This window comes from Bison bison, unplaced genomic scaffold, assembly GCF_000754665.1.
Source record: "Bison bison bison isolate TAMUID 2011002044 unplaced genomic scaffold, Bison_UMD1.0 scf7180017864467, whole genome shotgun sequence".
In the NCBI taxonomy this organism is placed as follows: domain Eukaryota; kingdom Metazoa; phylum Chordata; class Mammalia; order Artiodactyla; family Bovidae; genus Bison; species Bison bison.
In genome coordinates this window covers 78048-93964 of record NW_011495028.1, presented here as the reverse complement: position 1 = coordinate 93964, position 15917 = coordinate 78048, and the positions used below count along the sequence as shown (strand labels likewise).

General features: G+C 40.4%; 1 protein-coding gene across 1 annotated transcript in view; it reads right to left on the bottom strand.

The window, feature by feature from the left end:
• Positions 1-3894: 3894 nt before the first annotated feature.
• The window catches only part of EGLN1 (egl-9 family hypoxia-inducible factor 1), a 62722-nt gene continuing 50699 nt past the window's right edge, over positions 3895-15917 (bottom strand). Inside the window, exons 3-5 of the mRNA XM_010860513.1 lie at positions 10084-10220; positions 7455-7522; positions 3895-6440 (exon numbers count right to left, since the gene is read on the bottom strand). Of these exons, the coding sequence (XP_010858815.1) occupies positions 6376-6440; positions 7455-7522; positions 10084-10220 (270 nt within the window). The 3' untranslated portion in view covers positions 3895-6375. The remainder of the gene's footprint in view (positions 6441-7454; positions 7523-10083; positions 10221-15917) is intronic.

Sequence of the window (15917 nt, the reverse complement as noted above, 5' to 3'; positions counted from 1 at the left end):
GTGGCAGCTGACAGTGGACTGTTTGGACAACCGTTCAGTTCAGTCGCTCAGTCATGTCCAACTCTTCATGACCCCATAAACTGCAGCACACCAGGCTTCCCTGTCCCTGTCTGGACAACAGGAGTTCAGAAAGAGCAGAGAAGATGGAGGGGAGAAATAATTTAAGAAAATGTCCCCAAATGTAGGGCATGAGTTTACAGTTCGCATGCCTCTCGTAGTGGCTGAGAACAGGCATGCTGTCACAGCCCTGGGGACACGAAACTATTCTGTGAGTGTCCACATAGGAAAAGCAGAAATAGGAATGGCTCAGATTTCTCAGCATCCACACTGCAACGTGGAACCTAGGCAATGCCTTCAAAATTCTCAAGGATAATTATTTCCGAGCTAGAATTCCAAACTCAGGCAAATTACCAATTAAATGTGAGAGTTAAAAAAAAGAAAATTTACCTCCCAGGTACTCTTTCACAGAAAGTACTGAAGGACATGCTACACCAGATTGAGGAAGTAAGCCAAGAGAGTAGAAGACGCAGGACCCAGGAAGCGAAGACCCCACAGAAAGGAGCGACAGGACCTCCAAAACAACGTGGCAGGAGGTCAGGGGAGACAGCTGTGCTCCAGGCAGACAGCCCCACCACACGAGGCTCCTGCAGGTTGGAGGCCTTGGGGGTTTGAAACGGAAGATCATGCAAGACTTTAAGAAAAAAGTAAACTATAAAAGTCATCATGATTTATTCTACATCTCACCTTTGAATAGCACAAATACTTTTTTTTCTTTTGCTTTGGCTGTGTCACATGGCATGCGGGATCTAGTTCCTAAACCAGGAATGGAACTCTTTCCCCCTGCAGTGGAAGCACAGATTCTTAATCACTGGACCACCAGGGAAGGATCACCAGGGATGTCCCAAACAGTCTTTGACTATTCATGTGATCTAAAGTTACAAGATAGTTATGTAAGGAGGTCAGGGAGGTATGGTAGAGGCAGAGGAGGAGGGCTGGAGAGACACCTGTATTCTTACCTCCCACGTATGGAAGTTCAGAGATAATGAATAATCTAGAATGTGGCAATGCAACTCTATTATTTAGAACTAACTGGGCACAAATGGAGAAGGAAATGGCAACCCACTCCACTATTCTTGTCTGAAAAATCCCATGGACACAGGAGGCTGGTGGGCTACAGTCCATGTGGTCACAAGAGACAGACACCACTGAGTGACTAAGCACAGCAATTGGGCACATACCCAAAAAATCACTTAAAAGAGTTAAAATCTTTTCTCAGGGGAAGAACACAAGGGGCTGTTTTTCTTACCAAGCCTCACATAAAACAAGCTGACTTAACCTACAAGTGCACTGTAACTTTGACTTAAAAAAAACTGTAATGCTATTCTATAGAAGACCATAGAAATAAGACAATTTTGGCAGAAAAAGGCCTATCTCAATAAATATAGACCTCATCCAGTAACTTCTTATCCAGTAACGTCTATAACACCTGTTCAGAGCTCAGAAATGATCCATTTGATAAGAAGCTGCCTGCAGCTGTTCAGGCCCTCTGTGTCTTATGACCTGGTTTATATTTAAGTGTTTTCTACTTATAAAACTCTTCCCAGCTCATGAGGCCAGGCCCTTTATACATATCATTGGTCCAATGGTGTGTCCTTGAGCACTGCCATGTTCCAGGTGAAATTTACTTTCTGGTGATCATGAAAAAGCAAGAGAGTGGCGGAGAAACATCTATTTCTGCTTTATTGACTATGCCAAAGCCTTTGACTGTGTGGATCACAATAAACTGTGGGAAATTCTTCAATAGATGGGAATACCAGACCACCTGAGCTGCCTCTTGAGAAATCTGTATGCAGGTCAGGAAGCAACAGTTAGAACTGGACATGGAACAACAGACTGGTTCCAAATAGGAAAAGGAGTACATCAAGGTTGTATATTGTCACCCTGCTTGTTTAACTTATTTAACCTCAGATATGCAGATGACACCACCCTTATGGCAGAAAATGAAGAAGAACTAAAGAGCCTCTTGATGAAAGTTAAAGAGGAGAGTGAAAAAGTTGGCTTAAAGCTCAACATTCAGAAAACTATCATGACATCTGGTCCCATTCCTTCATGGGAAATAGATGGGGAAACAGTGGAAACAGTGGCTGATTTTGGGGGCTCCAAAATCACTGCAGATGGTGACTGCAGCCATGAAATTAAAAGACGCTTACTCCTTGGAAGGAAAGTTCTGACCAACCTAGACAGCATATTAAAAAGCAGAGACATTACTTTGTCAACAAAGGTCCAACTAGTCAAGGCTATGGTGTTTCCAGTAGTCATGTATGGATGTGACGGTTGGACGATAAAGAAAGCTGAGCTCCAAAGAATTGATGCTTTTGAACTGTGGTGTTGGAGAAGACTCTTGAGAGTCCCTTGGACTGCAAGGAGATCCAACCAGTCCATCCTAAAGGAAATCAGTCCTGGGTGTTCATTGTAAAGACTGATGTTGAAGCTGAAACTCCAATACTTTGGCCACCTGATGCGAAGAGCTGACTCATTTGAAAAGACCCTGATGTTGGTAAAGATTGAAGGCAGGAGGAGAAGAGGATGACAGAAGATGAGATGGTTAGATGGCATCACTGACTCAATGGACATGAGTCTAGGTAAACTCTGGGAGTTGGTGATGGACAGAGAAGCCTGGAGTGCTGCAGTTCATGGAGTCACAAAGAGTCGGACATGACTGAGCGACTGAACTGAACTGATCATGAAAAGACTCTGCCTTAAAATCAACAGCAGAATCTGGGGAGTGCATTCTTGACAGTAAGAGGCCTAAGAGCCTATTCCTGAAGCAGTGGAGACTGGGTACTTGTAAAAACCCAGGTACGATTATTAAATATATGTCATAACTACATATAATTGCCATCCACAACCAAGATAGAGCTCACGTTCTCAGACCCTCTGCATCTTGAGAATACTCTGTGTTTCACTTGGGTTGTGCACAACTAACTCTCTGTAAGACTGGAGCCACTGTGTTTATTTTCAGATGCAAAAGGCTCCGAAGGTCACACAATTCAGTGGTTGCATCAGAACTAAACAGATCTGTCAATCCTGTCTGTGCTCTTTTTGCCACAACACCAAAAATAATCAGTTTTCATCCCTAACTCACACTGGCCCTCCCCTTTAATCCATTCAGCTATATTTCAGTAGAATTTTACAAATGCCCTAAGGGAAAGTCGCTCAGTTGTGTCTGACTCTTTGTGACCCCATGGACTTCTTCAGGCCAGAATACTGGAGTGGGGTTCCTTTCCCTTCTCCAGTGGATCTTCTCGACCCAGGAATCAAACCAGGGTCTCTTGCACTGCAGGCGGATTCTTTACCAACTGAGCTATTGAGGGAAGCCCTAAGATAGGTTGAAACATAACAAAAACACCACACCAAAAAATATTTTAAATAAGAGGTAAATGAATATGTATATTGACCTCATGTTGTAAGCAGCTCTTTAGTTCATGACCACACCGATTATACTTTTCTGCATATATACACACAGGATACCTGTGACAGTTAAGAGATAAACCTCATGGCCCTTCGTTTCTGCAGCAGAGGAGCAACACAGATTGGCTCAATAGTGTATTAGAGTCATTAAAAAAAAATCCTATCAAAAGGGCAAGAACCTAAATGTTGAGAATACAAACACAGAGCTCATGGATCCCATGGACAGTCCAGCTACTCCCAGGATTGCTGAACTTGTCACACTCCATGTTTGCTGTTCTCTTTCCCTTGTTATCATTTATAAAAAGTAGTACCAAATGCTCTGGGCTAAGCCAGAGATGAGTGAGAGAAAAACACAGTATCTGATGGAGGAGCCCATTAAGAAAGTCAGTAGTATATGATAAAGAATCAAAAAACAACAAGAGACAGGTGGAAATAAGCATAATTTTTTTCAAGAACATTTATACATCTGTTTAATTAGATTAGCTTTACAAGCATTTTGAGAGCTTTTTCATAATGAAACACTGCTTTTCAAATTACATGACTTTATAGTCTATCTGTATGTAAATCCTGAAATTCTTTGCCTGCTGTTGATAAAGGTCTGTGTTTTACAGCTGGTTAATATGTTGAATAAAAACAGTATTAGAAGCTTTATCTTTTACCAGGATTAAACACATATAGGCCACAAATAGTTTTAAATTTTGTTTTATATAGAGTCCTGCTTGGTGACAAGTTAACAGTCCCACTAACATGAAAAGAACAGATTTTAAATGGATATTAAAAGAAATGGCTATCCTGATTTCTCCATCCTTTCACAACAATCTCCAAGAAATTATAAACTTTTCCAGAAACAAAAAAAAAAAACCCACAACAAAATTTAAAACCTGTCAGGCAAGCACAACCCACAGACAGTAGAATCGGACACTTTGCACAACTGCAGAAATACATATCTGAATGACACAGGGGCTCCCAGATTTAAAGGCTGTTATTGTACACCTTGACAAACAAACCTCCCACCAACATCACATCATTTCTACTCCACCTAAAAATAATAGCGGTTTGAGCTGTGGCCTAAGGCAGTGCACCGCACTGCAGACCAGGCTGGGGCGGGAGGGGAGAGCGGGGGCAGAGGCACTTGCTGTTGAGATGCTGCATTGGACTAATATTATCCGGGACTAGGAAGGAAGTAGAACAAAACTGCAGTGGGTGAGGAAAACCAGCAATCACTACAACTGTCTCCTGCAAGTTCTCCGAAGTGAGATCACAGTACTGAATATTTAATCCCACCCTAAATCCATGCTGCCAGTTCACTAAACAACTTTTTTTCATGTTTTACATGAACAGTAGCAATCTTTTAATAAAAATTACTGAGCTTTCCATAGAAAAGGTCTCTAACTGAATACAAACTATACAGATGCTAAAACTGTCATAGGTTGAAATATACAGAAATATTTCTGTACACTCACATTATTTTGGCAAAGAAGATCAAGGACAGAGATAGAAAACTGAAGTGGGCAAGGTCTTACACCCATAATTCATGCAAAATACAGATACCACCTTTTGGGCTTTGCTAAACAGCCTAGGAAACTCAAGTCTAAGACATCCATCCTAACTGAGGTGTTACGTAACTCAAGTCTGGGAGGACTTACGTGATTTTGTAGGATTCCCTCTTTTTTCTGAAAAATAAAAAAGAAGACTCATAGAAGTTATCTGGTTTTTTGCTTCGTGCTTTGATTTTTAAGCCGAACGTCCATCTTTCAGTACTGACGGAGAGCACCGCCTCTAGGGAGTGCACCAGCAGTGGCCTGAGGAGTCACTGATGTTAAGTCTGTAACAACACCATTCGGTCTGGAGGCACAGTCTCCCCCTGACGCTACCCAACAGGAATGAGGTTCTGATCTGCTGGCCAGATGGGCACAGAAGTAGGAAGAAAACAGCAAAACTCAAAAGTACAATCAACCTGACGGGAAGCACAAGGAAAAGTCTAGGAAAGGGGACAGTACGTTCTACATCTATAGGCTGTACCTGAAAGCAGAAGAAAGCCCTTTATCTTGGGAACTTGATGCTGAGGAGAACCTCAAGTTCATTTAGTGCCAGTCACTGTAGTTTTTTGTGTTTTTTTTTTTTTTTAATGTAACTTAAAAGATAAAACCTTTTTACTGTGTATTTTTCTTATAAAACATGAACTAAAAGTTACTGGTAGTAAATGGTAAAGTAAACAGTGACGGTTTTACTGTTATGTTTCACTATTAACAATGTCAGAAAAACAGCAGCAGCAGTCTTTTAGGAGTTCAAATTAGTGTAAGGATTACAAAACAATCTGATTTTTCAGTTGGTGATTAAAGTGCTCCTTTTCTTATTTTAAGTAAAAACAAAATTAATCATTAGTCACTGGCAACAATCATTATAAGAGGCTTTTCAGGGCAAAATTTAATAGTACGAAGAGGTTTACAAAAATAGATTGATGCTATTTTGGGAAATAATACTGTAATTTTTTTCTCAATTCAGTTTTGATAAATTGTACCTGATTATACAAAAATTATTTCAAATTCAAACTTGACTATATAAAAAAAGGGAGAGATGAAATGAACTCAGCTAGATGACAGATCTGGTAAAATATAAGAATGAAAAAAATTCTACCTAGGGCACTTATTTCATGTCCAGATGTAAACACCACTTTCAGTTGGTAACTCATATTCCTCCCATCACAGGTCTGGAGTCAATCATGCAGTACAAAGCCACACAGTCAAAATCTTTGTTTTGATGCAACACAAAAAAGTTGTTTCTGTTTCCTTAAACTGCCAACTGGTTGTCTATTTTTCTTTATCCCATTTATTTGTATTCACAAGTTAACAAAGAGCGTCAATAATTATTGTAGGTGAAGTGGGGTATTGCTGATGAAAGGCTCTATAAGACGTCTTTACTGATCGAATCAGAAGGTTTATTGAGTTCAACCCTCACACCTTTTTCACCTGCAAAGTAAAAAAAAAAAAATTCATTCATTCATTAAGTACCAGAGAGCTTCTGTTCCTGCATCCCACTGAGCTCCTAACAGCGTGCACAGCATTTCAACTTGCAAACACACATCATTTGAGAGTGATCACACCCAGATTCCCAAAAGTTACCCTCAGGGTTGATTACGGTAAATGCAGGGACTCTGGACTAGTAAACCTTCAATGGGAAAAACCACTCTCTACACAGGGATGATGATTTTTGTCTTTTTTTTTTGAAAAACAAACTGAATTGCTATAAAATATTACTAGCAGTGTGTTCAGCCTCACTGAAAGCACACTACTAGGCTTCTGTCACAAACAGTGACTTTGAAAATAAACAGAAACTCGTGAATATTCAATTTTTATAGTTTTATAGAAGGCTGATGTGGGATTATCCATGGCTGGTGACAGTACAGGTAGTCAAATCAGTAATGTGAACTGGAGCAGATTTGTGAGGTACAAAGTGGGGTTAAAGAAAAGACAGGTCAGCAGTCCATCTGCTGGAAGCCTCAGGCCCAAGTGCTCCAGGAGGGCATCCACAAGTGGGGGGACTAGACGCCACGTGCAGACTGGACTCCGCGTGCCTGTCAGATCCACTGACTACAGCATCTCAATTCATCTCCTTTGCGTTAATTTTCTTCATATCCACATTTAACGTGGGAGACCTGGATTATTCTCCAGAGCATGTACATCTAAAGAGGAAAGGATATTACCTTTCTTCCATGGGGAGAATGAGATGAAGACAGCCTATGACTGAGAAGGATAATCACAGAAAACTCAGTTTGCTCAAACCATTTCCCCAGATTGCTTTGTTTCAAACTTGCCTCACCTTTGGGCAATTCTGATGGTTAAAGGTGACTTAAGAGCAGCCTTCTTCTAAATAGAGGAATTAAGAATCTGACAAAAACAAAGAGCAAGCCTTCTGGCTCGTGGACAGCACCGCTTGGCTGCGGAGTCTCTTCCTTCTAGTGTACCCAGGCCCCAAATGTTTACCTGTTAGATATTTTACTTTAGCTCGCGCTCTCTCATCTGCATCAAAATACCAAACAGTTATTGCGTACCTAAAAGAAAATTTAGAACAGGGTAAGAATGATCACACTGGGAGGAAAAAAGGGAATGCTGTTGCAAAGATCTAGTAAAACTCATCATGGCAAAACAACACCTAACTTGGAGTGAATGACATCAGGTGATACGTGGGCACAGTATCACTTGGATAACCCACTTATCCAAGAACCCCAACGGTCAAGAGCATAACACAGAGGCAGGACTAGCTCAAATTTACACTGCAGAGTTTGTGACTTTTTATGGTTTTCTTAGTACCTACATAACCGGTTTATTATCTGTTTTGCAAGCCTATAGCAGATTAGAAACAGACACCAAGAAGGAAAGAGTGGCTGTCAGAGAAAAAGCATGTTATCAATAGCGTTCCAGAAGAAAAGAACAGAAACAGGAGGACACCAGAGCAGAGGCCTGCAGAGCAGGGGAGAGTGGGCACTCTCAGCAACATCAGAGGATGTCACTACACTCGTAACAACAAAGAGTCATGACAGGCGTTTATAATTTTACAACCTGGAGTCATCAAGAAAGTTCGATCATGCAAAGAATTTTTTAGGATTTTAATCAAAACAATTATACTATGTCTTGTTTCATTTTTCTGAAAATTTCAATCATTTGGAACATCTCATTTGACAAATGAATGAAGACTCTCGTTTATTAAAGACCACAAAGCGCTTAGTTACACTTTTTGGTACTAAAAATGCAGAAAATCTGCAAACACCACAGGGAGTGAAAGCATGTTGGAAAGGATCAGCTCCTTAGAAGAATGCAGCAATCAGTAAAGTGTCCTGCAGGTTCTGGCCTGTATTCACTGGGAAAAAACAATACTGATCAAATGAACCAGCAAACCGTCTGCAGTCAAGAGTCAAAGGCAGAGCAGAGGCAGAGCCTGGGAGGCTGGAAAGGGACAGAGCCGAGGTCAAGCTCGGCTCCAGAGATCCAGCCCCTATCCTATCACACAGGTGGCCATGGCAATGGGGAAGGTACACAAATATTTTCCTCTGTCTTTTGCACCCGCCCCAAACTCTTAGTTCCTCAGTAACCAGAGTTCAGCTATCTGCATCAGGTCCCTGCACTGTCCAAGGCCTTCCCAGAAGACAGCTGTAAACCACCACACATCACTGTTTCTCCTGCCTCATCCCCTATCTCTTTAGATTCCTCCTCCACATATCTGCCTCTGCTCTGACTCCACAGCCTCGCCCTTTCCTCCCAGCCTTGCCAATACTGTCTACTCCTTGCTTCTCCTCACTCCAGGCCCAGCAGCTACACTAGACCAATCGATTCCAATGTAAGACCACTTTTTCCTCCTCCAAACTCCTGGAGCAACCCATAATTGCATGGCATCTATTCATTACCTAAAATGTTCACTCTATCTCCATTGAGAAAGGATACACCACATCACATTCAAGACTCAATACAAAGGAAGATCAATGAAGCAGTTTCAAGTTCAGAAATGATTTTTAAGAAGCAGTTGGGGCTGAGATGGGCACTGGGGTGATGGAAGGAGAGACAGGATCCAGGACAGAGTCTGCGATGTGATGGGATCCCCGGGTTCCACCCAAGAGCTCTTACGGCCTCAAGTCACACCACTCAGCCCGCTACTCACTAAGATGCATAAGGGCTGAGGCAACACGGCTCAGAAAGAAGGAAGGAGGGACAGGTGACAAAACCTTCACCGTCTGAACCTCATGAAATAATACAACAACACTGTCAAGAGGCAGCTCTTCCTGTGTTTCTAAGGGATCTCACCAGATCTAAGCCACTGTGTGCCAGTAATTCACTATAATGTCCCAAATCCCTTCTATAATGAAAAACAGGTATTGAAAAAGTACAGCTTTTTTTTTTAAACAAATATATATTTTGCTAACAATGTAACATCTTCCATTTTAATAGTCTACATATTTTAATTAGGTCATGGTAAATGGTAAAAAAAAACTTTAAGAATACAGTAAAAAATTGGTTTAGAAAATGAAACCTTGTAGAAAGAGTATAAAGCAGAAAATGTAAAAAACAGTATAAGCCTAAAAGATGCTGTATATTAAAGCAGAAGGGTAATTTTTTTTAACACACCTTTTCTCTACTTCTCTTTGCTGTATTTTTTCTCTACACTTCCACTCTCTGATTATGTATTTTTCTACCCTGTATCATTTTTCCATACCATCCCTCTGCCCCCCACTTCTGCTGGACCCCCTTTAACAAAGCTGCCCTTTCTCTTCTCTGCCTAGTCCTTATTCCCCACGTGAATACTCTCACCAGGTCTGAGAATGGATACTAGTTAAGAGATGCACAAACCAAGGAGACAGGCCTGGGAAGACAAGAACCCTGAGCCTCCCCGTCTCACCCTAGACAAGGAGGGGCTGCACAGAGACTCAAAGACATTTGGGACTAACTGTGAACACCCTTATAAAATCATTCAGATTAAAACAGTCATGACTGAAGCCTTATGATAAAGGTAACTGAAGGACAGGAAGATATTCATTAGAAAATGTTCACGTTTATGCTATTGAGCCCCTCCTATCTTACTATGCTCTTTACCAATTTTTTTTTTCCTTTAAAGGAATACTACCTTGTAGCATATGCTGGTTGTACTTCATGAGGGTTGCGACGGTCAGACCAGAAAAACAGCAGTCTATCAAATTTGGGTTCAATGTCAGCAAACTGGGCTTTGCCTTCTGGAAAAATTCGAAGTATACCTCCACTTACCTAGGAAAGGAGCCAAATATGTAAATATGAGCAACCAAGAATGCAACAAAATTAAATTTAGGGGGAAAAGACCACTTCAGTAAATCGAGTCTGAACTGAATTGTTCACATAACATCTCAATTAATAATGTCTGGAATTGAGATTTCAAGTACATGCAGAGATACAAGGAAAAATTCATTCCTTGTTTTAGGGAATTTTGTAAATATTTGATGAAACAGATGAATATTCTCTGAACTCAAAAGTCTTAAAGTGACACTTGAAAGTCTGAAAAACTAGTAAGCATTCCTTATTTATGTATGGTGATGACTTGCTTTACCTACTCTTTTTTCAAATCATTCTGAAGAAAATTACTACAAATGATTAACTGTGTCAAAGAAATAGTTCATCATATTTTAAAAGTTCAACAGATAATATTAATAGAGCAGTCTTATTTAAGGAACTCAATCTATCAGAAGAAAGTGTCATTTATCATCAGCACTGGGCCTATATAACTGAACTCGTCCACAGAGGGCCACTACCATTTACCCCAGTAGGTATCTGTCTCTACGGGAGACCAGAGGGACTCCCCATGCATTCTGATACCGACTCTTCCAGGATCTGTTGCTGGCCCTTGGTGCAGTTCAGTTCAGTCGTTCAGTTGTGTCCGACTCTTTGCAACCCCATGAATTGCAGCACGCCAGGCCTCCCTGTCCATCACCAACTCCCAGAGTTCACCCAAACCCACGTCCATCGAGTCGGTGATGCCATCCAGCCATCTCATCCTCTGCCGTCCCCTTCTCCTCCTGCCCCCAATCCCTCCCAGCATCAGGGTCTTTTCCAATAGTTAACTCTTCACATGAGGTGGCCAAAGTACTGGAGTTTCAGCTTCAGCATCAGTCCTTTCAATGAACACCCAGGACTGATCTCCTTTAGGATGGACTGGTTGGATCTCCTTGCAGTCCAAGGGACTCTCAAGAGTCTTCTCCAACACCACAGTTCAAAAGCATCAGTTCTTCGGTGCTCAGCTTTCTTCACAGTCCAACTTTCACATCCATACATGACCACTGGAAAAACCACAGCCTTGACTATATGGACCTTTGTTGGCAAAGTAATGTCTCTGCTTTTGAATATGCTATCTAGGTTGGTCATAACTTGCCTTCCAAAGAGTAAGTGTCTTTTAATTTCATGGCTGCAATCACCATCTGCAGTGATTTTGGAGCCCCCCAAAATAAAGTCTGACACTGTTTCCACTGTTTCCCCATCTATTTCCCAAGTAGGGAACAATTCAGACAGATGTCATTGTGGTGATTATAATCTTGGCAGGACTTAAGCAAGGTAACCCCCACCCAACTGAGTAACTCTTTACTCTTGAAAAACTAAACTCCTAACAAGCAGACTCCTGAATTGAACGGAATGTTGATACTTGATCAAGACACTGGAGGCTGAGCCTATTCCTCAGTTCCACAACAGTCAGAGAAGCTGTTCACCAGGCTCATAGTCAAGTGAGTTAGATTCAAGCTACTTGGTGCCCTTGCCCACCTTCTGCAGGTTCAAGCATTGCCCTGAGAGGCTCCCAGGGCACTTGTGAACATCTAAAGGGGGTCTAGACTGTGACAGACAGCGTACCTTCTTTTCTCTTCCTGCTTCTCTCTGTCCTTCCCCTGGAGTCAATGGGAATAGAGATAGGTTTTAAAGCTTCCTATCTTCCTCTGCAAGGAGATCCAACCAGTCCATTTTGAAGGAGATCAGCCCTGGGGTTTCTTTGGAAGGAATGATGCTAAAGCTGAAACTCCTGTACTCTGGCCACCTCATGTGAAGAGTTGACTCACTGGAAAAGACTCTGATGCTGGGAGGGATTGAGGGCAGGAGGAGAAGGGGATGACAGAGGATGAGATGGATGGCATCACTGACTCGATAGACGTGAGTCTGAGTGAACTCTGGGCGCTGGTGATGGACAGGGAGGCCTGGTGTGCTGCGATTCATGGGGTCGCAAAGAGTCAGACACGACTGAGCGACTGAACTGATTTTCCTCTGGGAAGCGTTCCCTGACTCCCGCATCAGGTAGCCTTGCCATGTGTTCCCACAGCAATCTGTCCCGCACTTGGTATAACCAACTGTAATCACCAGTCCATCTGGTCTGCACCCTCCACTGGAGCCCAGCTCTGTGAGGGAGAGCTCCGTTTCTGCTCGGTTTCCAGTGCCCAGAGCACCCTCTGGTACGGTGTACTTATTCAGAGCAAAATCTTGCAAGGAAAGTTTTCAGTTTTACATATAAAAGCACTGAAGACTTTTCTCTGCTTATGTACTAATTTAAAAATTATATATTGATGACCTTAGATAGGTCATATAAAGGATCAGCCTAGAAAGAACCTAGACTCTAACAAAATGTGGAAGAGTTGATCAAACATATTTCTAATTTTCTAGAGATTTACAAAATGTGAAAAAAAAATGTTAAGTTTTAACTAAATTTACACCAGTTGTTTTGTATGTTGAGCTCAAGGTGAATTAACAATTTCTTGATTTCAAACTTTGAAAGTTTTAACAAAAAAACCGTGTTTGTTGATATATGGCCTCAAAATATACTAGCAATAAAACTTACCTCCATTTTGAACTTAGAGTATAGGACAGAGGAAATTCTTTCTTTTCAAAAAACAACAATATTTTTTATTTTTAACTGCTTGTCACGCTTCTATAATATTCTTGCATTTGTTACTTGCTCTTTAAAAAAAAAAAAATTCATTCGTTTTATCTTTGGCTGTGCTGGGTCTTGGCTGCTGTGCATAGGCTTCCTCCAGCTGTGGAGAGTGAGGGCCACTCCCTAGTTATGGAGCGTGGGCTTCTCATTACAGTGGCTTCTCTTGCAGAGTACAGGCTCTAGGGCGCATGAGCGCAGTAGCTGTGGCTCCCCAGCTCCAGGGGACAGGCTCAGGAGTTGCACGGGCTTAGGTGCTCCACGGCACGTGAGACCTTCCTAGACCAGGGATTGAACCTGTGTCTCCTGCATTGGCAGGCGGATTTGTTACCGCTGAGCCCCCAGGAAAGCCTTGTTACTTGTTCTTTATTTATTCATTTTATCGAGGTATAGTTGATTGACAATATTGTAATAGTTTCAGAGGTACAGCAAAGTGATTTGGTTACACATATATATGTATTTTCCTATACTCTTTTCTGAAAATTCTTTTCCACTATAGTTTATTATAAGATATTGGATACAGCTTCCTCTACTAAAAGTAAATCCTTGTTTATCTTATATATGGTAGTGTATACCTCTTAATCTCATCCTCCCAATTTATCCCTCCCCACCTTCCCCTTTGTTAACCACAAGTTTGTTTTCTAAGTCTGAATCTATTTCTAAATATTTTGTAAATAAGTTCATTTGTAGTATTTTTAGATTGTACACATAAATCATACATAATAGTATTTGTCATTCTCTTCTGACTTACTCTGCTTAGCATGATAATCTCTAGGACCATCCGTGTTGCTGCAAATGGCAGTTTCATTCTCATGGCTGAATAGCGTTCCCTTGTAAGGACTTCTCTGCCCATTCATCTGCTGGTAGGTGCTCAGGCTGCTTCCGTGTCCCGGCTACTGCAAACAGTGTTGCTAGGAACACTGGGGGTGCGTGTATCTTTTTGAATTAGAGTTTTCATCTTTTTTGGACATATGTCCAGCAGTGGGATTGCAGGATCATATGGTAACTCTTCTAGTTTTTTAAGGATCCTCCATATTGTTTTCCAGAGTGGCTCCACCAATTTACATTCCCACCAACAGTGTAGGAGCGTTCCCTTTTCTCCACACCCTCTCCAGCATTTATTATTTGTAGACTTTTTGATGATGGCCATTCTGACCATTTTGTGAGGTGTTACCTCATTGTACTTCTGATTTGCATTTCTCTAATAACTAGTAATGTTGAGCATTTTTTCACTTGTCTATTGGCCATATGAATGTCTTCTTTGGAGAAATGCCTATTTAGGTTTTCTGCCATTTTCTGACTGGGTTTTTGTTGTCATTATTGAATTGTATGAACTGTTTGTGTATCTGGAAATTAAGCCTTTGTCAGTCACACTGTTTGCAAATATTTTCTCCCAGTCCATAGGTTGTATTTTTGTTTTAAGTTTGATTAAGTCGTATTTATTTTTGCTTTTGTTTCTATTGCCTTGGGAGACTGACCTAAGAAAACACTGGTACAATTTATGTCAGAGAATATACTGCCTATGTTCTCTAAGTTTTATGGTGTCATGTTTTATATTTAAGTCTTTAAGCCATTTTGAGTTTATTTTTGTGTAAGGTGTGAAGGAGTGTTCTATTATATATGTGTGTGTGTGTGTGTGTGTGTGTATAAAATATAGCAACTTCACTGATTTACATGCATCTGTCCAGCTTTCTTAACACCATCTGCTGAAGAGACTGTTTTTTTCTCCATTGCAAATTCTTGCCTCCTTTGTCAAAGATTAATTGACTGTAGACGTGTGGATTTATTTCTGAGATAATATTTATATTATCTATATAATAGAGATAATATTTATCTCTATTCTATTCCATGGATCCACATGTCTGTGTCTGTGCTAATACCATGCTGCTTTGACTACTATAGATTTACAGCACTGCCTGAAGTCTGGAAGGGCTGTGCCTCCAACTTTGTTCTATTTCCTCAAGATTGCTTTGGCAATTCTATATAAATTTTAGGATTACGTGTTCTAGTTCTGTGAAAAATGTCATGGGTAATCTGATAGGGATTGCATTAAATCTGTAGATTGCTTTAGGTAGTATGGCCATTTTAACTATATTAATTCTTCCAATCCAAGAGCATGGGATATCTTCCCTTTTCTTTGCATCATCACTGATTTCCTTAATCAGAGTTTTATAAGCCTTAGCATATAGATTAGGTATATTTCTAGATACGTATTTTCTGACGTGATCTTAAACAGGATTTTTTCTACCTTCTCTTTTCACTGTTGGCATAAAGAAATGCAACAGACTTCTATATATCAATCTTATACCCTGCCACCTTATTGAATTCATTTATTAGTTCTAATAGTTTTTGTATGGAGTCTTTAAGGTTTTCTATAAGAGTATCAAGGACAGAGGATATTCTTTAAATCAGTATGGTACAGAAAGATTACTGGATCACTAAGTTTTAGGATATGCTTTTAGAACAGGACTAAGTTTTTGGACATTTAGGACCTGGTGATTTTCATTTATGCATATGTGTGTGTGGCGAAGGAAGGTGTTTTAAAGGTTATTTGATTTTTAAAAATTACCATGGCTACACAAGTGTGTTCACTCTGTGAAAATCCACTGGGCTATATATTATGTTCACTTTTCTATTTTGCTTCAATATATGTAAATAAAAAAGATTTTAAAGAAATCAACCAAAATTAGTTTATACAATCTCCAATGCAATCAAACATGACACATTTCTGAAGTTTAAATCTTTTAAACTTAAGTGAAACTAAGGCTGATATTCAGGGAATATATTTTTGAAACAACAGAGATTAGCTGTATTGTACATTCTGACTGTACCATAGAATCTGTCAGTATTGATAAACTTCATAATCAGAGAAAGAAGTCCTGTCTCCAACAGTCTAACAACTCAATGTCAAACAACATCTCTGCAACAATGCAAAAAATAAAATGTAGGAGTTAAATAGCAAATAATTCTTAATAATCATTTATACATAATCTCCCTCAAAAGTCGTAATAGAGCAAAAAATTCTC